Source organism: Amphiprion ocellaris, chromosome 11 (genome assembly GCF_022539595.1).
Source record: "Amphiprion ocellaris isolate individual 3 ecotype Okinawa chromosome 11, ASM2253959v1, whole genome shotgun sequence".
Taxonomy (NCBI): domain Eukaryota; kingdom Metazoa; phylum Chordata; class Actinopteri; family Pomacentridae; genus Amphiprion; species Amphiprion ocellaris.
In genome coordinates, this window is record NC_072776.1 from 25,286,308 (window position 1) to 25,308,057 (window position 21,750).

Consider the following 21,750-nt stretch of genomic DNA (forward strand, 5'->3'; position numbering starts at 1 on the left):
GATTTTTCTTGACCAGTGAAAGGATTCTTCTGTCATCCACCACATTTGTTTTCCCTGGTCTTCCGGGTCTTTTGGCATTGCTGAGCTCACCAATGAATCCTTTCTTTTGCGGAATGTACCAAACAGTTGATTTTTACCACACCTAGTGTTTTTGATATCTCTCTGATGGGTTTGTTTTGATTTTTCAGTCTAATGATGGCTTGCTTCGCTGATAGTGATAGCTCTTTGGACTTTGGACAGCTCTCTGGACTTCATATTGAGAGTTGCAAGATTCCAAATGCAAACACCAGACTTGAAATGAACTCTGGACCTTTTATCTGCTCCTTGTAAACGAAACAATGAGGGAATAACACACCTGGCCATGGAACAGCTGAGCAGATAATTGTCCAATTACTTCTGGTCCCGTAAAAAGTAGGAGGATGCATCTAAAATGATTTGTAATTCCTACACCGTTCACCTGATTTGGATGTAAATACCCTTAAAGATGAAAGTCTGCACTTATTGCACATCTTGATTGTTTCATTTCAAATCCATTGTGGTGGTGGACAGACCTGAAATACTGAAAATTGTGTCGATGCCCAAATATTTATGGAGCTGACTGTATGTTTTATGTTTACGAGTTAACCACCATCTTCAAAATGATTTTTGAATTACACTCATATACACATTCTTCTACATCCACCTTCAGAACTGGTTACTATCCCAGTCACTCTGCGTTCATTTGGCAAGCTGGTCAAGTTTATCACAAGATTTGAAGTGTTTTGATAATACACAGGATGTTTCCTTCACAGTTTCATTATGTGACTTTTTACTAATCTCTGGGGATTTGTGATAGCATACTGTCTTCATTGAGCAGTGTCTGACAGTAACAACCTATCTGAGATTAGTAAAGCCAAATGCATTTGACAGAAACATACCTTTATTCACTAAACACTGATCGTACATTGTCACTGGATGATAACAGAGATACCTATAAGACAAACTTCACTTGTATGCGTCAACAGTATCAATGGTATTTAAAGTCATTTGAAGCTGCATCAGGAAACTTCAAACATCAACTCTTTTGACGGCATCTCTTCTCTGTTTGCAGTGCCACTTTATAATCAACATAAAGATGTATGAACATATTTCTCAACTAGTGCAACTTCCAATACAACTTAAGATTACTTGAATTAAGAGTCGGTCTGACACTTGCTACAAAGCGTTTTGTTTGTACAGCTCCACAGTAATAAAATTTGCCAAGTATCATTAAACACAGTCATAATTTATAGTTTGTTAAAGGCCTCTAAATATTGTTCGAATCTAAATTGCAACACTTCTTGACTAGATGTCAGCATATATTGGCATATATTAAGAGTGCAGTGGAATTATAATGTCCACAACTTAACATCCAGGTCCTTGGTCTGTTTCTAACTAACAGCCTCACAGAAAATGTGTCATGTTACAAAAAACCTCCATACTGCTGTAGTTCATCTGCGATCAGTTAACATATTTCACTTCAAATAAAAACACATGCCATCCGGGCTAAGAGGCTCCTTTAGCTCTCAGCTTGGACAGCAGCATCTCATTCTTCCGACACTCCTGGTGTTGGAAAAAAAGGAACATTTGTCATTACGGTTAGATGTCATACACAGGGTTATATTTGCAAAGTGCTGCTTTGCCTTTAAAACAGTTTTTGTTGCTATCTGACATACTGTTCATTCCTTATTTCATTTCTAGATATTTTTGACAAGTGGGGATGATCTGTTGTCACACTTTAGTGATTTTATCGATATTTTTAAGAACTCATAATGAGAATCTAGTACCCTTTCCACCACAGAGCTAATGTGTGTTAATAGTAATGCATTTTTTTCCCCACCCAAATGATATGTATCTCTATATCACAACTGAAGGAAACACACATTTAAATTTCTCAAATTCTAATTCTTAAAATGCTTAATGAGGTCAACTGTGTTCCACTCACATGTATAACATGATCATTCACATCTTAAAAAAGAACCCCACATTGCTAATTTTAGTAGCTTTGAAGTCCGCATAATGATAGTTTGAGTGTTAAGAGGTGGAAAGAGTTTGTAACTCAGCTGTACTGTATACTGCTCCTATACGACGGGATTAAATTCTCATATCTGTAGTATTAACAAGATATCATTATTTCATTTTTTAAATATCCTGGTTATTGTCAATAGTGGTATACTAATTAAAGAGAAAAAATACATTTATGTCTCTTATAATTTGTATGATATTTTATTGTTTCCTCATGTTACAAGGTTATTTTTTTTAAAAAAAATACTGAACATTTTATATGCTTATCAGATTTTTCTATGTTCAAACATTAATACTAGCCTTGGAAAAAAATATTGAAACTTTCAGGACAACAGCACATGTAACTTTATGCAAAATGTCATGGCAGACATTTCTCTAGTATGACCCTGGTTTGTCACTCATTATTCTGTTATTTAATAATGACATCCCAAATTAAGAGTAATTTATCTAATAAACACTTAATATCCTGTTTTTAGGTACACGCAGCTAAAAAAAAAATTAAGTCTAATACAACATTCCTGCAATATGTTCTACACCTTGAGTTGTAATGTACCACTAAAAGTTTTTTAGAGAGGAGCTAGTTCAGCTTTACAGTAGTTCTGATGGCTACAGTTTGTGTTACTGCATTATAAGAAGGACGTTTTAAGATTTTGTTAGTCTCACTTTGCCTACATTTTCTGTAGATCATCATAGTCTGGCTGTACCACGTCATCATTCTACTATAGCAAGAAAAAAACACTCTGACTTGTTTGTATTTCTTTAAACCAATCACAGTTGCTGTGGACGGAGCTAAGTAAAAAACTATCTTTGGTGATCCCTCAAAACAGTGACAGTTGAAAGTATTTTGGTGGTACATTTGCATGCAGAGAGACAAGCAACGTGACTGAAATGATAATCCAACAAGGAAAGAAATAGCAGGCCGGCATTAATGCATGATCCAAACCCTTTGCAAAACTTGACATTTTGATGTGCTAACTTGTTGGCCAGAGCCAGTTGGGTTTAAAGAAAACAGTTACACACAAATAGTGGGAGCGAAGGACAAAGCCACTTGAAATGGCTGGCCAATTGCAGACTTATACCCGCATCCTACATCAGTGTATTTCCATCAATTAAAATACTAGTATATGTTTCTAACATATGTTTACTGAATGGTTGCATTCTTCTTTTTACTCTGCCAAGGAGGCGGAGCCTCGGCAGTTATGTGACGATCGGCGTTGGTTTGTCTGTTAGTAACATTACTCAAAAACAGAGTAACGGATTTGGATGAAATTTTCAGGGAAGTTCAAGAATGACACAAGGACCAACTGATTAGATTTTGGCAGTGATGTGGCTTATAGTCTAGATCCACGGAGTTGTTAAAGATTTCTGTATCTTTGCGAGATAGCGTTACGGCGTCACTGTAGCTATGACTACAAGTGAACATTATGTCGGCTGCCTGCTGATGATCACATGATTGCAATCCTACTACAAATCGACTGTTGCGGACTTATCGGGACCTATCCATCGGAAATGATACAAGGAACAACTAATTAAATTGTGGGGGTGTTTACGAGTCCCATCAATTCCCGCCGCCTGCTACATATTTCGGTCACGAGATTCAATGTCCGTACGTAATGTACACACGCATAACACATGCCTCTGCTCAACGCAGGATCATTTTGTTTGTAGGTACATTTATATTAAATGGCCACATTCTATGGTGCCGTGATTTCTGCCATGAATTTTTTCAAGATTTCAGCCGTCAGAAATGATATGACTGAGCAGCCTTGGCGGAGTACTGCGCTCTCTGAGGGCTTTTCTTGTTTATAATGGTTGTATTCTGACTTTAAATGTCCTCCCACTGTAGCCAGCAACACGTAATGAAGCACATGCTTGGTGCCAATGCCTGTTATTACCTCTTTAAACTCCTTGACAGTTTTGAAGTACAGCCTCTGCTTGTCAAGCAGCTCCAGGTACTCATCGTTCAGCTGATCTCTCCTCATTTTGTTCTCCTGCTTCTTCTTCTCCATCTGGAAAACAATCTTTTAAATCCTTGAGCAACAATGTGCAAAAATAAGTAACATAAATTATGTTCATGTGTGAATGTGAAACACTGTAAAGTGCTTGGAGTATCAATAAGGTAGAAAAGCGCTATAAAAGTGTAAATCATTTACCATTTACATGTGCACCGGGATCCCAGTTATGAGGGTTATCCCCATTTTGATCAAATTCAGGATATTTACATGCAATACAGAAAAATCTCTTTATTTATATTCCATATTCATGAATACAAGTATCCTGGTTACTGATTACTTTGTGCTATGCAGGCATCTGTAATGTCTACAACACAAATCAGCAATTTAATCTGACATTCCTGTAATCGTGAGCCTAACTTTAAATGAATTTGTGACTAGCAAAACTGAGACTTTGGCTAATCATGGGTTTAGCACTACTAAAAATCAACATGGATGAAATTCTCTGTACTATACCAAAACGTACCGAACGAATGACTCCTAAAACAAGATTTATACCAAACTGAGAATTCATGTACCATTACACATCTAGTAGTAGGTAGTAGGGAATGGTACATGCTGTGGGTACTGGAGAAGGACAATAACAACATGATGTGGAATGCTGGCAGGAAATGCAGGTGAAGCAACAGTCCACTGCAAATTGAGCAGTTAAAAACACAGGTAGAGATGGTGTGGAGATGTATTGCATTTGAATTGATGACCAGGGACAAGTTAGATGACAAACTAGAATGTAAGCCATATCACAGAGGATTTGGAATGAACAAGCAAGCACCTCAAAATTTGTTTTTTTTTGGTTTCTTTATGGAAATGAATTTGGTAAAGAAAATTGTGGAATTTCAATGGTACTGGTACAGACTATCACATTTCTACTGTTGCTACATCCCCATAGCAGCCACACTTATGAAAAGGGGAGCCAAGCTGTGATAACAGAATTATCCCTTTAGAGAGAGACGATTACCTTAATGCGACTCTGTTTGATTCCTTCCACTATTTGTTCCATTTGTCTAAGGAACTGTTCCTTGGCTGCTGACGATGACATAGCTCTGGACAAAAGTATGACAGTTTAGAACAAATTCACTGAACACAGCAAAGAAACACATGGACAGATCCTGCTGCTGAGAGGAAAACAAAGCTGTGGACTCCACTATGACTTTAAATACATCAGTGCTCAATGATACAAACATGCAACAAATGACTGCATTAATACTTACTGTTGGAAGTTGTCATGAATGGAATTCAGCAAATTCACCTATAGAAACAAACACACTTTTTCTTACTGCTATTTAAGTCACATTTAGATGTCAAATACATCCATAGTAAAAATTTACATTTACAAAATAACAAATACACTGCATGCAAAGCCAAATTCTCCCAGAACCCTGCCATAACATTCAGTGGGCAGTTGGATTGAAAAATATGTAACAAAGGCCCATGCCAGAATATACTTAAACACATAGTAAATTAAATTACTCACATCTAATGTTCTAATGCATTACTGCATACTTACATCATTAATTAGTAAAATATGTTTATTTTGTATAATAAGAGATGGTAACAACTGAATTTTTGGATAGTTAATATCTATTTGTACCAGTAGTTCAGTAATGATCTTTTCAGATGCTTTGTGCTGTAATGTTAGTGGCAATATTCTGCTTGTGTATTTCTGCTTGACAGTGTGCAAACAGGGCATGCGCCTCCCATGCTGCGATAACAAATTTTCTGAAACATAGTAGGAACATCTGCTTTACTGGCTTCACTTTAATTGTGACATCTAGCTTGAGCTATGACCATCTCCAACTACACCTGCTGTCTGCGTGCATTCAGCTGTTGCACAAGAAGTGTATCCTTTTCATCACTATCATTTTGATCGCAAAGTTTATGTCAGCAAAATGGCAGGACGACGTTCATTTATTGAATATATAAAACTGCGCTATAACGCTACATGTCCATACCTCTTACATTGTAAAATGTTTTGCCTTCAGACCAGCAAAGATCTAGCATAGATTAGCTGGTCCAAAGACACTGTTGTGACTAAATGTCACAGGCACAGTTTAGTGTTAGTCAGTCTGATGAAACACTGTATTCATTATTAAATCCTCTTCAAATGTTCTTGCCATATGCCAGCTCAATGAATGTTATCTGAAATGTCTTTACCTCAGTGATCTCAAATCCATCCAAATGCATGTCAAGGATGAAGGTAAAACTTTGTTCCACTCACAATGTTAAAGTGTTGCAGTGATGTGATAGACACAGACCAGGTCCTGACAGGCTAGTAGAGTTTTTTCAGACTCACTGACTTATATTAAAATACTTACTTTCATGACACATGTAGCATTGACTCTTGCCTGGGTCTTTACTTTATGACCACCCTCTACCCTCCCGAAAAGAAAAACCTTTCAGATTTGGATGACTCACACGTCATCCTAATTGACATGAAAAAAGTGATATTCGCTGACAAGTGACTAAACATTGCTGACAAATGACTGCTATTGTAGCTTGCCTCCTTCTCCAGGTAGACCTTCTTGTCATCCAATGTGTTATACAGTGTGAAGAACTGCTTTGTCTCTTTGTGTGTTGCAGAAACTGAAAGTCACAAGTATGAGCACAGATTTAATATCTTACATATTTTGTAGACATCCATTTGTAAAAGGAGAACAGAGTTTTCTGATCACAAATGCTGATTAGACCAAAATGCAGCAGAGGAACCCACCAAGACTGTAGAGTTCGATAAATCTCTTCTGGTATTGTGTCAGTTCAGCTCGGCTTGGCACTTCATCAAGTTTCCTCTGCATTATGGCAATCTCACGGTTTCTCCGAGCCTGAGCAGAATGAAGAGAATCTTGAATGAGTCATTTCAATGAGAGTTTTTGTCATGCCAAAAGCTATAAGAGCTATTCTAATTCAACTGTGGACAGTGTCTGATACTGTATATCTTACAGTATCTTACGTCCAAAAACTGTTAAAACACATCAGTAAGTTGCACTGGGTCAAAAACACACATACTGTAATATATTTTGATGCTTGCTGCCTTAAATATTTAATAAAGCACCTATGTGAATAAATCCACTGCTAAAAGTAGTCACAGCAAATGTAAAAATGTGTAAACATATTCACTGCCCTTGATAAGTTTCCCTTGTTATTGTTTTTACAAACAAACATTCATCCATTTATCTATACACTGCTTTATCCTCATTGGGATCACGGGTTTGGGGTGGGGAGTCAATGTCAGCTGACTTAAGGTGAAGGCAGGGCACACCCTCGACAGATCACCAGTCTCTCACAGGGGTACACATAGAGATAAACAGTCACACTCACATTCACACCTATGGTCATTTTAGAGTTACCAATAAACCTCAGCATCTTGTTGGACTGTGGCAGGAAGCTGGAGTACCCGGAGAAAACTCACGCATGTGCAGGGAGAACACGTAAACTCCATGCAGAAAGATACCGGGAAGGCCAGGGTGCAAAACAGGGATCTTCTAGCTGCAAGGTGAAAGTGCTAACCAGCAAGCCACTGCGAGCCCTATAAACAAAACAGACTTCTACAAAGTAATGTCAATTGATTACAGATAAAACTAGAAAAGCACTCAGAGAGCGCAGAACTCCGCCAAGGCTGCTCAGTTGACGCATCATTTCCGACGGATGAAATCTTTAATAAAAAATGATCTTGCGCTGAGCAAAGGCATGTGTTATGCATGTGCATGTTATGTATGGATACCAAATTGCATGTAAATTACTGTTATAAAGGTCTGTTGGGCAGTTCATCACTTTTGGCAAGCCTTTGTTTTGCTAGTGTTAAAATAACCGTTCCCTCCATGCTTTTATTTTGAATGCGCATTTTTAATTTTACAGGCTTTCATTTTGTCACCATTCCAGCGGCACAGGAAGTGTTTATCTAAGAAGCGGTTTCATGACATGATGAAGACGCTGCTGAAAAGTCAGAAAATTCATGTAAAGATGAAAGAAAATGGTTCCACGCTGTTGCTGTCTAGCAAAGGATGTGTATAAACTTAGAAGCACCTAGCTGCAGTGGGGACAAGCTCTTATGGTGTTTCCTGAAGAAAGCAGTGAAGGACAGAACGGTGAATTTGTGTTCAAAATAAAGCTGACAGCTGAATGTAAATAAAGGCTTTGTGAAACATCAGGAGCTTCACCATTGTCTGGCTGGGGTTTGCTACATTGTGTGACCTAAATATGTAGCGGGTGGCAGGAATTGATGGGACTCAGAAACACCCCACAGTTTAATCATTTGTTCCTTGTATGATTTCCAACTGATAAATCACAGTCAATTTGTAGTAGGATCACAATCATATGATCGTCAGCAGGTAACTGACACAGTGTTCACGTCATGGTTAAAGCGACGCCATGCCGGCAGCTATATCTCGCAATGGGAAATCCTTGACAAATCCGCGGATCCAGATTATAAGCCACATCACTGCCAAAATCTAATCACTTGGTCCTTGTGTCATTTCTGACCTTCCCTGAAAATTTCATTCAAATCCATTAGTCCGTTTTTGAGTAATGTGGACAGACAGACAGATTCACAGACAAACGTAAGCCGATCGTCACATAACTCCGCCGTTCCTTGGCGGAGTAATAAATTGTGACACAAGTATCCACTCACCTTAAAGTGATTCACCTAACTTAACACAGGTGCGACCAATTAATGCTACAAGTCATAAAATTATTAAATTCTTGTCAAAAGAGCAAAATTCATCTACACAATATTTATAAAGCAGAGCGAAAGAACATAAAACAATGAGATTAATACTGTGAAGTTACTCTTTGCACCTGATATTGGTCATAATAATAATGTCTCTCAATTTGTTTTATTCTAATCTGTGGTCTTTTATCTGCTACTGTGACATAACTAGCAGAGATCACTCCAGTTTCATCTTATCACATGCTATGTTGTATGAAGTAGTTACCATGAGCAGACGGATCTTTTGAAGTTTCTCTCTGTCTGTGTGGTACTGTTTGTCTATCAGCTGGTTCCTCTCCTGGGAAGAGAAAATGAAGTGCCAATAGTGGGGCTGAAGGTTTTTGTGAGAAAAGGCAGCTTAAAATCTTCAGAAACACAACAATGTGTCTCTCTAACTAGACAACTGCAAGTGGATAGCAAATATAGACTATACGCACCTTCTCCTCCTCTGTATCATGTCCTGATGCAGACTTCAACTCTTGAATGTTCAGCTGCAGACGGGTCATCTCTTCCTGGACACAAAATACACACATCAGAGAGAAGATGAAACTTACCATCAACAACATATGCACAGTGAAAGTGTGTGTGTTAATACACTCACTCTGCAGTGTGTGCGGAACTCCTGCTCCTGCTGCTTCAGGTTGTCATTCATTGACACCAGAGCCCTGAGCTTTTCCAGCAGGCTGTTAAACAGATCACAACACTATAAGGCTGCATAATAAGTCTAAGGTCACAGGTTTCATCCCTGCACTGACCTCATGCATTTAGCTTTGCAGCTAGCAGTAAGTAATTACTAAGTCTACAAAATGACAAGTGTGCAGCGAATGTCTACTGCCGCCTATGACAGCCAAGAATGCGGTGGTTGGGCTATGTGAAGTTGAAGTGAAGTGTTCACAACTAATCAGAGGGTTGGCGGTTTGATCTGCTGCCTCTCCATGTGCTGAAGTGTCCTCGGGCAAGACACTGAGCCCTGAGTTGCTCCTATTGCATGCAGCTCTGCTGAGAGTGTGTGTGTGTGTGTGTGTGTGTGTGTGTGTGTGTGTGTGTGTGTGTGTGTGTGTGTGTGTGTGTGTGTGTGTGTGTGTGTGTAGAAGGTGGTATATAAGTGCAAACCATTTGCCACAACAATTTCGGCCAGACAGGAGGCAAGACCTCAATATCATGTCTCCGTCCACTACTCCCTAATGGGAGACTCCATTTCCAAATCCCATCAAAAACACAAGATGGCAGGGCTTTTTTCCCTGACATGATGGGTTTACTTTGAGACAGTGGACGGAAATGGCTATTTTAGACTTTACAACTAGCACTGCCCCCAGTTAGACTTGACTAAACACTGTAAATGTCCCCATTATTGGATCAGTAAAGGCTTTTCTTATCTTATGTAATCTTAAGTATCAGTTTCCTTTTAAAATGCTGTTTTAAAACAAAAATACATTAGTGTGGATATAGCCTAAAGGTTCAGACTTTTACTTGAATTCTGTTAGGAGAAATTTATATTCACTGCTTTTATATATTGTAAATAAAACTGCTGTAACAATGTAAATTTCCCCTGGAGTGGGGAGAAATAAAGAACTTTATCTTATCTTATCTTATCTTATCTTAAATTTTATTACTTTGTAATTTCTGAAGTTCATGGTTCCTCTGCAAATATGAAGACAAATGAGATGTCATAAGAGAGTGAGGGAAAACTAAACAGCAAACTTTAATGACTCACCTACTGTCAGCCTGCTCCTCTATCTCTTCTAAAGATTTCAGCTCTCTCTCCAGTTTTTCTGATTGTTCTGTAGCCTAAAAAGATACACATACGACATAATTATGTACAACCTGTGGTTAACACTGTAACTTTCTAATAAAAGCTTGTGTTACTGTTCCTTTGGGAACAACATGTTTTCTGTGACACAACGCTTACTCAAAATACACAAAACTGACAAAACTTTTTTTTCCATATGTTGGATAACTGATTGTCAGGTAATGTGTGCTACATTGTGAAGTTAGTTGCAATTTTTAGCAGTACTCTTTGCCAGACCGTTAAGTCAACTGCAAATCTTAATACCTCTTGTATTACCTCTAAGTTGGCAATACGTGTTGCCACTTTTGGGAGAAACTCAGCAACCAAAGTAAATACACATATGATTACAGATACACAAGTCAGAATCCAATTAGCTCAACTGCATGAACATTGTTCTAAAAAGATTTGAGATCAAAAGTTCTCTTGTTTTTACCCATGGGTTGTGTCTGCATCATGGCTCCATATGGGAAAAAAATGCCAAAGGAGATAAATACATCTGATTGTGAGACTTCGGATAGCGAAGTGAAATAGGAAGATCAGTGACCTACTAAAATACAGCTGCAGCAATAACCAGAAGGTATAGAATGAGCCAGGTACCACTAATCGGAATTGCAGTGGCCATCTTTCTAAAGGACACCAGGGACTGTGTATTACTTGTACAATGTAGCTCTCAAAAACAGATAGCTAAAGTGGTTTAGACTTGGCAGAAGACCAATGGGTCATCAGTAGAAATCAGCATTGCTGGGACATTTCAGGCAGTGGAAGGAAATCATATATGGGATAGCTCTTGCTTAATCTTTGGCACAAAACTGCCAAATGAAACTTTGACAAAGAAAGAAGCCTGATGAAAAATGGGAGAACATTCTTTGGTCAAATGAGACTAATAACATTTTGTTAATAAGATCCAGCACAGCTGGCATAAACCTGATCAGGACTACCACCATGAAACTATTGTCCAGACAGTCAAGCACAAGAGGTAGGAGTGTGATGAGGATTTCTATGGGGCTGCAAAAGGTGCCAAAACTGTCTCAATGAGGAGCTATAGGTGATTAAAAGTGACAATAATGCTATGAGTACTTACCTCCACCAGTCCTCTTTTGGCCTTGTCACAGCCTGTCTTCACTTCTGCATGCTTAGCCTGTAGCTGTTGGCTCAAAAACAAATAATGTCAACATCATCTATGGCACTGCAGCAATTCTCTCTCCAATGCTAAAATTCAGGCAATTCACTTAATTTTACTGGATAAATAAAGATGAACTGTTTATTCACAATGAGCAACATTAACAACTAGTTTCTGGTGAAGGATTCATAATGTGAAAAAAGTGTGCTGTAGGACTTCAAAAAAAAGCATAAAACTACACCAAACAGCTCGGCTGGTTGTTTGAGAATTCAGACTTCCAGGTACAGGTAGAGCATATTTCACCAGCTGAATATTTAGCCCAAGAGTTTTTGAAGAGTGCTGTGCGTTCCCACATGTTAAATTTGAGAGCTGAATGGGAGGCAGGAACAAAAAACTAAGGCGAAGGTATAGCATAAAGGAAAAATGGATGCAAGTGTATTAATAATAACAGTGAGTTTGTTATTAGAAACTCACTGATGCAAAAAAAAAAATCACAAAATGCTTTTTAATTATTTTTTTTTTTTTTTTTTACATTTAGGCTGTATGTTGTAGATCAATGTCTGCGTCACCGGTGCTTTTCAGTAGCTTTTGGTACATTCTGGGATGTAAAATAAATTTTAGGCTTGCTTTATATCAGTGAAAAATGGGATGTCCATGTAGTAAACAAAACCGCATAAAATAAGTCAAAACATGTTTCATATTTTAGATGTTTCAAAATAGCCACTCTGCTTTTGATTACTGCTTTGCACACTTTTGGCATTCTCTCGATGAGCTTCATGAGGTAGTCACCTGAAATGGTTTTCCAACAGTCTTGAAGGAGTTCCCAGAGATGCTGAGCACTTGTTGGCCATTTTACCTTCACTCTGCAGCACATCTCATCCCAAATCATCTGAAGTTGGTTTAGGTCAGGTGACTGTGGAGGCCAGGTCATCTGACGCAGCACTCTATCACTCTCCTTCTTGGTCAAATAGCCCTTACACAGCCTGGAGGTGTGTTTGGGGTCATTGTCTCATTGAAAAATAAATGATGGTTCCAGTATGCCTAAACCAGATGGGATGGCATGGTGCCGTAGAATGCTGTTGTAGCCATGCTGGTTCAGTGTGCCTTCAATTTTGAATAAATCCCCAACAGTGTCACTAGCGAAACACCCCCACAAGATCACACCTCCTACTCCATGTCTCACAGTGGGAACCATGCATGTACAGACCATCCATTCACCTTTTCTGCATCTCACAAAGACATGGTAAGTGGAACCAAAGATCCCAAATATGGACCCATCAGACCAAAGCACAGATTTCCACTGGCCAAATGTCCATTCTTTGTGTTTCTTGACCCAAACAAATCTCTCCTGCTTGTTGTTTTTCCTTAGTAGTGGTTTATTTGCAGCTTTGTAACCATAAAGGCCTGATTGGTGCAGTCTCCTCTGAATAGTTGATGTAGAGATGTGTCTGCTACTAGATTCTGTGTGGCATTTATCTGGGCTTTAATCTGAGGTGCTGTTAACTTGCGATTTTTGAGGCTGGTGACTTGGATGAATTTATCCTCAGCAACAGAGGTAACTCTTGGTCTTTCTTTCCTGGGGCGGTCCTCATGTGAGCCAGTTTTGTCGTAGCGCTTGATGGTTTTTGCGATTGCGCTAGGGGATACATTCAAAGTTTTTGCAATTTTCCAGACTGACTGACCTTCAGTAATTAAAGTAATGATGGACTGTTGTTTCTCTTTACTTAGCTGAATGGTTCTTGCCATAATATGGATTCTAACAGTTGTCAAATGGGGCTGTCAGCTGTGTACCAAACTGACTTCTGCACAACACGACTGATGGTCCCAATCCCACTAAGAAGGTAAGAAATTCCACAAATTAACCTTGACAAGGCACACCTGTGAAGTGAAGACCATTTCAGGTGACTACCTCATGAAGCTCATCCAGAGAATGCCAAGAGTGTGCAAAGCAGTAATCAAAGCAAAGGGTGGCTATTTTGAAGAATCTAAAATATCAAGCACGTTTTGACTTATTTCACACTTTTTTGTTAACTACATAATTCAATTTGTGTTCATAGTTTGGATATCTTCAGTTGGAATCTACAATGAAAATAGCCATGAAAATAAAGAAAGTCCATTAAATAAGAAGGTTTATCCAAATATTTGACTGGTAGTGTATGTATCGTGTATTCTGAGAAAGGTACTGTGTTCTCTGTTGTAAATGTTTAAGTGTTTTTTTTTTTTTTTTTACTAATTTTACCATCCACTTTCTACGCCACTGTCACCCAATGACTCTGGTTGTAATTAGGAATTAGGTGTTTGACAGGGTGGAGGACACAGTATGGTGTAAGTGGACTTCAGATTCAATCACAGTGAGTCTGACCTCCTCCAGCTGTTTAGTTTTCTGCTGGATCTGCTTGTTGAGTGTGGCAACTGCCCTGCGATGCTGCTGTAGCGGGCCGTAGCGCTCTGAACGCTCCTCTGAGGTCAGTTCCAACTGCTGCAGGGACAAATGGGAGATATGTTTATTATAACAAGAAAAGACTATTAGAAATTTACAGAAGCATAAAGGTTTGATCAAAGTGTCGGGCAATTGTTGTTCCACCCTTTAGCAAATTAATCAAAGTTTCACATGTCCTCAGAATTTTTTTTTTTTTCAATTTTCTGCTCAAAATATTGCTAAGATGGTTCATTTTATAATAATGGCATTACTTGGGAGGGACTGATCACAATCTAACAGCAGCTGTGAACATTTCTTTACCTCAGACAGGTGAGCTGTCACACAGAATCACAGAGTCCTGAACTTTTTGTTTCACTGTTTAAGAAATCAGAAAAAACTGGACTATTATTTATTTGGACAGTTTGATCAGCTCCTGTTAGTTTCATTTTAATCTGTTACTGCATTACTACAGTTTACACATCACTGAGTGTACTGACTAGTCTCATGTGAATGAAAAATATTGCGTGCGTACTGTGGTACTCTCCGCGATATGTGGTATGTAGCACCATGCAATGCAGCTGCAAGAAACATTAATGGATAAGTGACCTATGTGTGAAGGAGTTTAAATGACAGAATGCTGTATAACTTAATACAGCATACAGCAATACTTTAACAGATTGAGTAACCCAGCAATGATTCACGTTGCACGTCTGAAAGGGGCTTTTGTCACTTCTTACTTTTACTCAGTGATCATTTCACCAAATTTACCACACAGCTGTTGCTTTTAACTTATGTGTATGGTGAGTTTGCCAAATGGTCTTGTGGCTTTAAAAGCTGTATTTCAGAAGTGCAGAGCAGCAACTTAGAATGGCTATAAAGTGCTGGTTGATATGTAATCTTAACAAGCTGTGTTTCTGTGATTTTTCTGTTTGACAACAGAAAAAATAAAACAGGTTTATCAGGAATTCTGCTGTATTCAATTACAGTATTTACTATGCTTTATAGTAGCAAGGAAAGAAGTGTGGAACAGACCATTTTTACTGCATCTTTAAACAAAAATAACATCATTAGCTGACTATTGCTTACCTTCTCAGCATACTCTGAGGCAATCTGCTTGATCTCCTCATACTGCAATCCCACTATCTGACCCACTGCACTCGCTGTCAGCTTACCCTACACAAAGCACACAAGCATCTCAGAGTTGGACATTTTCAGAGAGATGTATTTTTGCCCTACTTTTGAGAATACATATAACATTGTAGACAGGTTCTTACGAAATCATTGGCATCTTGGGCAAAATTCACACATTTCTTCTACCAATAGATGCCAGAAAATAGGCAAGGAGCCCTGAAAGCCCTTGTTGAAAACTATTGAGGTAGTCAACTTAAATGACTGACGCACCATGAAAAAGTTTTACTAAAAGAACGTGATTCTTTTAAGCAGACATGAGATGACCAACTGCAGAGATGTCTCACTCTGTTGGAGTTGCTGGCATTCAGAAGCCCTCAGCCTGCTTGGAGTGGTACAGCAGTGTTATAGAGTGATGACAATTACAGTCCAGTTTTGGTAGCATACCTCTTCGTTTGCCATGGCAGCCATACTAGTCATCAGGGTTTTGATTCTTATCTAAAGAAAAAACAACACAAAACAAACAAAAAAAAAAAACAAGGAAAGTTAAGTTATGGTTAAAGAGTAAAGTGTATTTGAAGATTATAGTCCAATAATAGCCACACTTACAGGAAAATTCATGATGAAATAAATAAATCACTTTTAGAATTACGGTATACTCATTGGAGTTGCTGAGAGACAACATGAATAACTGTAGATGCATGACAAGAAACTACTTCTTTGTATAAAGATTACCTCACAGTTTACACATGATTTGCTGAGGTTTGTAAACATGTAAACACTCACTAAAGCATTTCTACATTCACTATTCACTGGCCTGCTTTCTTTGTCTTTTTCATCTCAGGATAAAGATACTGCATTTTTTAATTACAATAAATATTGTAAATGTTCATCAATGGATACTTTGAATACTTACTTGCCTACCTATTTCTCCTACTTGACTTTATATCTAATAGGTTGATTTTTGCTTTCCATGTATAACATTCTCATCGTATAAAGTGCTCACCTCCTCTGCTGCCTGCAGGTTCTCGTCCTCTGATATCTCTGCAGTCCCAGGAGGTGTTGCTTGAGAGCCACTGACAAGCAGAGCATTCCCTTGATCTACCTAGATGAAGGGGAAAGGGAAAGGGAAGGAAGGGGAAAACAAAAGGAAGAGAAAGGAGTAGTGCTAAAATTCAATGCAGAAAGACATTAAACTAGATATTTTTTATTATATATATCCTCTTCATTTTCAAAACCTGGCTCCAACATTACACATATTAAAACAAAAAAAAATTGTGGTTTGAAGATTTGGGAGTACTTATGCTAGTAATGACTAATGTAACCAGAAAGCTGCAGAAGTCTGATGAGCTCATTTTTATCTAACTCGCTGCACGAAGAGATTTCTTAACTTTTCACACTTTTGTTCTCTTTAGAGCCAAGTCAATATTGGCTTAGGTGACAACACAAAGACTTTTACCTGATTTGTCACAGCTAAAGAAACGACTAAAGGCTAGACTAAATTATTACATAATTATATAACACACACACACACATATATATGTGTGTGTGCGTGTGTGTGTGTGTGTGTGTGTGTGTGTGTGTATATACACATATACATACACACACACGTCCAAAATTCCTGTCTAACAACATAAAGACCCAGTAGTGCATCTTACTGTGTATGCCTAATCCCTAAAAAAGTGCTCTCTTCAAAGTCACATTCTGAGTAGGACAAAACTACTTATTTGTGAAAGTCAAATCATACAAATACCTACCTTGTCATGTTTTGATTGCTTGCTGAATCCATATCGTCTATGGAAACAAAAAACACAAGTGACATTACCAAATTGTGAAAAGAGTAAGCATTCATTTTTCCCTACCAAAACCAATGTTCAAATACACATGCCACATTAAAAATCAGCCCACCAAATGGCAGCAATCTAGCATGAGGACAAATATTTCCCTCAAGGCACGACTGTCAGAACAAGTAGTATATCAATTAATGCAAAAGGGCATCAAAGCAGCACCACAGTTCACATCCACCATGCTTAAAATATCTGAGTACTGTTTGCATTCTCTAACCAACATGTTCAACCACAAAACACAGCTCTATGAGCAGCAGAGTACTTACAGGAGGAAACCTGACATTCTAGTACAAGGGTGGAGATAGATGGATGGATAGATCAAAACACAATGTGTCAGACAGATGAAAAACTAAACATGACATGTGGATTCAGCAGTATATGAATGCAGTTCAAACTACTGTTTACAAATTGTAAGAAATATCTAACTGAGACTTCTGACACATTTTTTAAATACTTATTTAATGCTTCAGTTCAATATTCACTGTGTAATACATATAAAAACAAGTGATTGGGCATTGCCACATGAGACACCATCAAAAGCATGACTGTCACACAAGGAGGACAATATGATTTTACAAAATCATTGGCACAACAGTTTAAATGTGAGGTCAGTGTACTGCAAAACGTATATCCTAATTTGCCGGCTTTGCATTTACTAATGGAATTATTTCAAATTGCAATTTAGGTTAAAAATCAACAAATTGTTTAGCCCAAGTTCATATACTAACAAAATGCATGCTAGAAAAAGTTAGATGGTGGATAACTGTGATTCTCAGGATTGTTCAGCTTTGAGCAAAATTTGCTGATTGTTGTTACACAAATAGAAGATAAGGCTATAGTATTATATGTGAAATGAGTTTAAATGTACAGTACATTAAGTATAATCTCTATTTTTAATTTAATTCTCCACAAACCATGAGCTGTAATACAGCTCATATAAAGATCAGATAGTGACAGTGACAGCAAAAGACCAAACAAACTAGAAATGTAAAGGGCTAGTGCACTCAAGTAGGAGCTTGAGTGCACAAGCTGATGTAAAAGGTTTAGCTGGATTTTTTTCTCTGAGCAGCAGGCTAAAGCCACATCCTAGACAGTGATATGAAATTACGACATGCATCATATATTACTTGTGTAAATGAATGTTTACACGGTAATAAAAACAAATGACAGTGATTGCTTAAAGCCGCTTTGACAAATGAGAGATGACAGTAAACATGACAGAATGTGTGTGCACCCACACATGCACGCCGTCTGAGTTGCCACAATGCATTCCCCTGGCCCCTTGCCACAACCATACCTAATTCTACCCTTAACTATAAAATGAAGTCTTCACTCTCATGCTATTGTTGAAAGTTGTGAGAACCAGCCTAGGTCCGCACAACATTGTTATCTGGAATCAAAACGGGTCTCACAATATGCAGACAAATATGTGATGTGAATCTCACCTGCCATATTCCAGCAAAGTGGAGTGAACCCTGGATTCCTCATCGAGCAGCTCCTCTGTGTCCCACTGTCTCCTGTACTTCCTCTGTGGTTTGTACATATCCTGGAAGGCACCAGTATGGATAGAGAAAACTGCTTGTTCTCATTGCTGTCGAACATATACACTGTTATCTGTATAATATGTTGATGCATTTACTTTGATTATGTAGACATATTTTTTTTTTAGTGTACATGTACTAACTCACCAACACGTCCAAAACTGCCCTCACAGCCTTGTCTTTCCTGAGGAGAAAATCTTCATCCTAAATCAGAGGGGTTCATTAACACAGCAGATATCAACAACAGCTCTTACTTACGGGGCAGTTTATGCAGTAATCCTGCTTGACTGCCAGGAATGGTATCTGCCAGTAATGTTCTTACTATAGCTGAGTATAACTAAAAAAAAAAAAACTGCTCTGCTGTGTTTGACCCGTGGATATAGAAGCACACTTTCCATAAGAGGTAGAAAAAAAATGAATAAAGAATTGACAAGAATAAGTCAAAATTAAGTAAATTTATGAAACAGCAAACCCCGTTTCTGACTTTTGAGTATTTCATTATTATGTTTTATCTAGCATATCTAAACATTCACCTTATTATGACTTAGTATTGTTGATATTTTTGTCATTTCTTAAGTGATCACAGTGGTGTTCATCCTAGCCAAAACAAATGCATGGGAGATTCTAAGCATTTTTTCCACATGTAATTTAATTCAATTTCTAAACTGACCCTGATATCACAGAATAAATACTATGTCCATCCTCATATGAACTTAAAAGCAAAGTGTTTTTTGTTATATCCTGGCCATAATTTCTGTGTTATTGTTCGTACCAACTCCTAGAGATCATAGGAGCTTCAGCAAAAACCAACTGGACTTGTCTTTTACGTTCTGGAAGACGTTTCACCTCTCATTAAAGAGGCTTCTTTACTTTGCTTTTTACGGAAGTTCCTAGGATTACTATTACCTGACTAAGAATCTCCACACACTCGATCACCCTAAATAGTGATCTCATTCTATGAGTTACTGATTATCTGCATGTCACACCACCAAACCTCTGATGCAGGTGGTCCTAAAGTGTGTGCTACAGTATCCAGAGGTGCACTGGAGACAGGCCTAGGGAACAGCATGCTTTATTACATCATTCTCCATGTACACTGCCAAGACAACAGCATTCTTCCCCTTCCTGATGTCTTCTATTTCTAGCATTTTTCTCAAACTGAAATGTGTCAGATCATCAAACTTTATTTATCTATTTATATTTATTTAGTATTAGACAGAGATAACACACAAAACACAGTTTTGAAATGACAATTTATTGAAGACAGTAGCTTTGAGTTCTTTTGTGCAGACATAACATGAATAGATAGATGTTGATTACCTTGACAGCTTCGGTGAAAACTATCGCCTTCTTCAGAAGCGTCTCACTGACAGCGTGTGACATGTCAGGAAGGTGTTGATTCCATTCTGTCAAGGTAATCAACATCTATCTATTCATGTTATGTCTGAACAAAAGAACTCAAAACTACTGTATTAATCAGAAGAAATGATGAACATTTTTGAGCTATTATGATTTATTGAAGATTTATTGAAAACCTGTATCACCCCTGTGAAAAAGGAATTGTCTCCCTAAATGTAATAACTGGTTGGTCCCTTGGCAGCAATAACTGCGGTTAAACATTTGCTATAACTTGTGATCAGTCCTTTAGATCGTAATGGTGGAATTTTGGCCCACTCCTCTCTGCAGAATAGTTTTAATGCAATTTCAAGGTCTTTTAAGGTCTTGCTACAGCATCTCAATTGGATTCAGGTCCAGACTTTGACTCAGCCACTCCAAAACCTTAATTTTGTTCTTTCTGAGCCACTCAGAGGTGGACTTGCTTGTGTGATTTGAGTCACTGTTACGCTGCACAACCCATTTACGCTTGAGCTTAACATCATTAACTGATGGTGGATATTCTCCTGGAGGATTTTCTGATAGAGAGCAGAATTGATGGCTCCATCAATTATGACAAGTCCTCCAGGAAGTAAACTATCACATTACCACCACCATATTTCACTGTTGGTATCGGTTCTTCTTGTGGAATGCAGTATTAGCTTTACACCAGGTGTAACAGCACCCATGTCTTCCAACAAGTTCCACCTTTGACTCATCAGTCCACAGGATGATATCCCAAAAATCTTGGGGCTCATCCAGATATTTTTTTTGCAAATGCCAGACAACTCTTTATGTTTTGTTTGGTAAGTAGTGGTTTGTGCCTTGCAACTCTCCCATGGATGTCATTTTAGCCTAGTGCAGTGTTTCTCAAATAGTGGGGTGCACCCACCACCCACGCAGGCGACTGGGAGGAAAAGGTCTGTCTACACGTAACTAATTAGCTGAACTATTGTTTTTACGTCAGCCTGTTTTCCTGGCATACAACAATACTGAAACTGCGCTGGCCCATAGATTGTATATGCGCTGGCCATTCGGACTTGGAAGTACAGACTCCTGAGAATGGGAGAACGCATCCTTAATGTGCAGACGGAAAACCAGCGTACTTGATCACGTCATGTCATCTACTGATTATTTTTACCACACCATATATATATATATATATATATATATATATATATATATATATATATATATATATATATATATATATATATATATATATATATATATATACATATATATAAATTTATGAATTTATATATATATATATCCATCCATTATCTATACACCGCTTAATCCTCACTAGGGTTGCGGGGGGGCTGGAGCCTATCCCAGCTGACTCGGGCGAAGGCAGGGGACACCCTAGACAGGTCGGCAGTCTGTCGCAGGGCCACATACAGAGACAAACAAGCACTCTCACATTCACACCTACGGGCAATTTAGAATGATCAATTAACCTCAGCATATTTTTGGACTGTGGGAGGAAGCCGGAGTACCCGGAGAAAACCCACGCATGCACAGGGAGAACATGCAAACTCCATGCAGAAAGATCCCGGGAAAGCTGGGACGCGAACCAGGGATCTTCTCGCTGCAAGGCGAAAGTGCTAACCACTACACCACTGTGCAGCCCTTATATATATATATATATATATATATATATATATATATATATATATATATATATATATATATATATATATATATATATATATATATACACACACACATACCCTTTCCAAAAAATTTGAATACCATGGAAAAGTTTATTTATT

At 38.2% G+C, this 21,750-nt stretch overlaps 1 protein-coding gene across 4 annotated transcripts in view; it reads right to left on the reverse strand.

The window, feature by feature from the left end:
• Positions 1 to 901: 901 nt before the first annotated feature.
• The window catches only part of ccdc93 (coiled-coil domain containing 93), a 36,444-nt gene continuing 15,595 nt past the window's right edge, over positions 902 to 21,750 (reverse strand). The window contains exons 6-24 of one of the 4 annotated variants that reach the window (XR_008603184.1): positions 18,749 to 18,805; positions 18,506 to 18,606; positions 17,327 to 17,344; positions 16,967 to 17,007; positions 16,220 to 16,314; positions 15,661 to 15,711; positions 15,172 to 15,258; positions 14,029 to 14,145; positions 11,628 to 11,690; positions 10,472 to 10,545; positions 9,359 to 9,440; positions 9,195 to 9,269; positions 8,984 to 9,055; positions 6,766 to 6,874; positions 6,556 to 6,638; positions 5,267 to 5,304; positions 5,014 to 5,098; positions 3,939 to 4,074; positions 902 to 1,581 (exon numbers count right to left, since the gene is read on the reverse strand). Coding sequence is in view for 3 of the 4 variants with exons in the window: in XM_055015036.1 (XP_054871011.1) it covers positions 1,525 to 1,581; positions 3,939 to 4,052; positions 5,014 to 5,098; positions 5,267 to 5,304; positions 6,556 to 6,638; positions 6,766 to 6,874; positions 8,984 to 9,055; positions 9,195 to 9,269; positions 9,359 to 9,440; positions 10,472 to 10,545; positions 11,628 to 11,690; positions 14,029 to 14,145; positions 15,172 to 15,258; positions 15,661 to 15,711; positions 16,220 to 16,314; positions 16,967 to 17,007; positions 17,327 to 17,344; positions 18,506 to 18,606; positions 18,749 to 18,805 (1,419 nt within the window). In the remaining variant the exon portion in view is untranslated. The remainder of the gene's footprint in view (positions 1,582 to 3,938; positions 4,075 to 5,013; positions 5,099 to 5,266; positions 5,305 to 6,555; positions 6,639 to 6,765; positions 6,875 to 8,983; positions 9,056 to 9,194; positions 9,270 to 9,358; positions 9,441 to 10,471; positions 10,546 to 11,627; positions 11,691 to 14,028; positions 14,146 to 15,171; positions 15,259 to 15,660; positions 15,712 to 16,219; positions 16,315 to 16,966; positions 17,008 to 17,326; positions 17,345 to 18,505; positions 18,607 to 18,748; positions 18,806 to 21,750) is intronic. The other 3 variants (XM_055015036.1, XM_055015037.1, XM_055015038.1) reach the window with 3 other exon arrangements.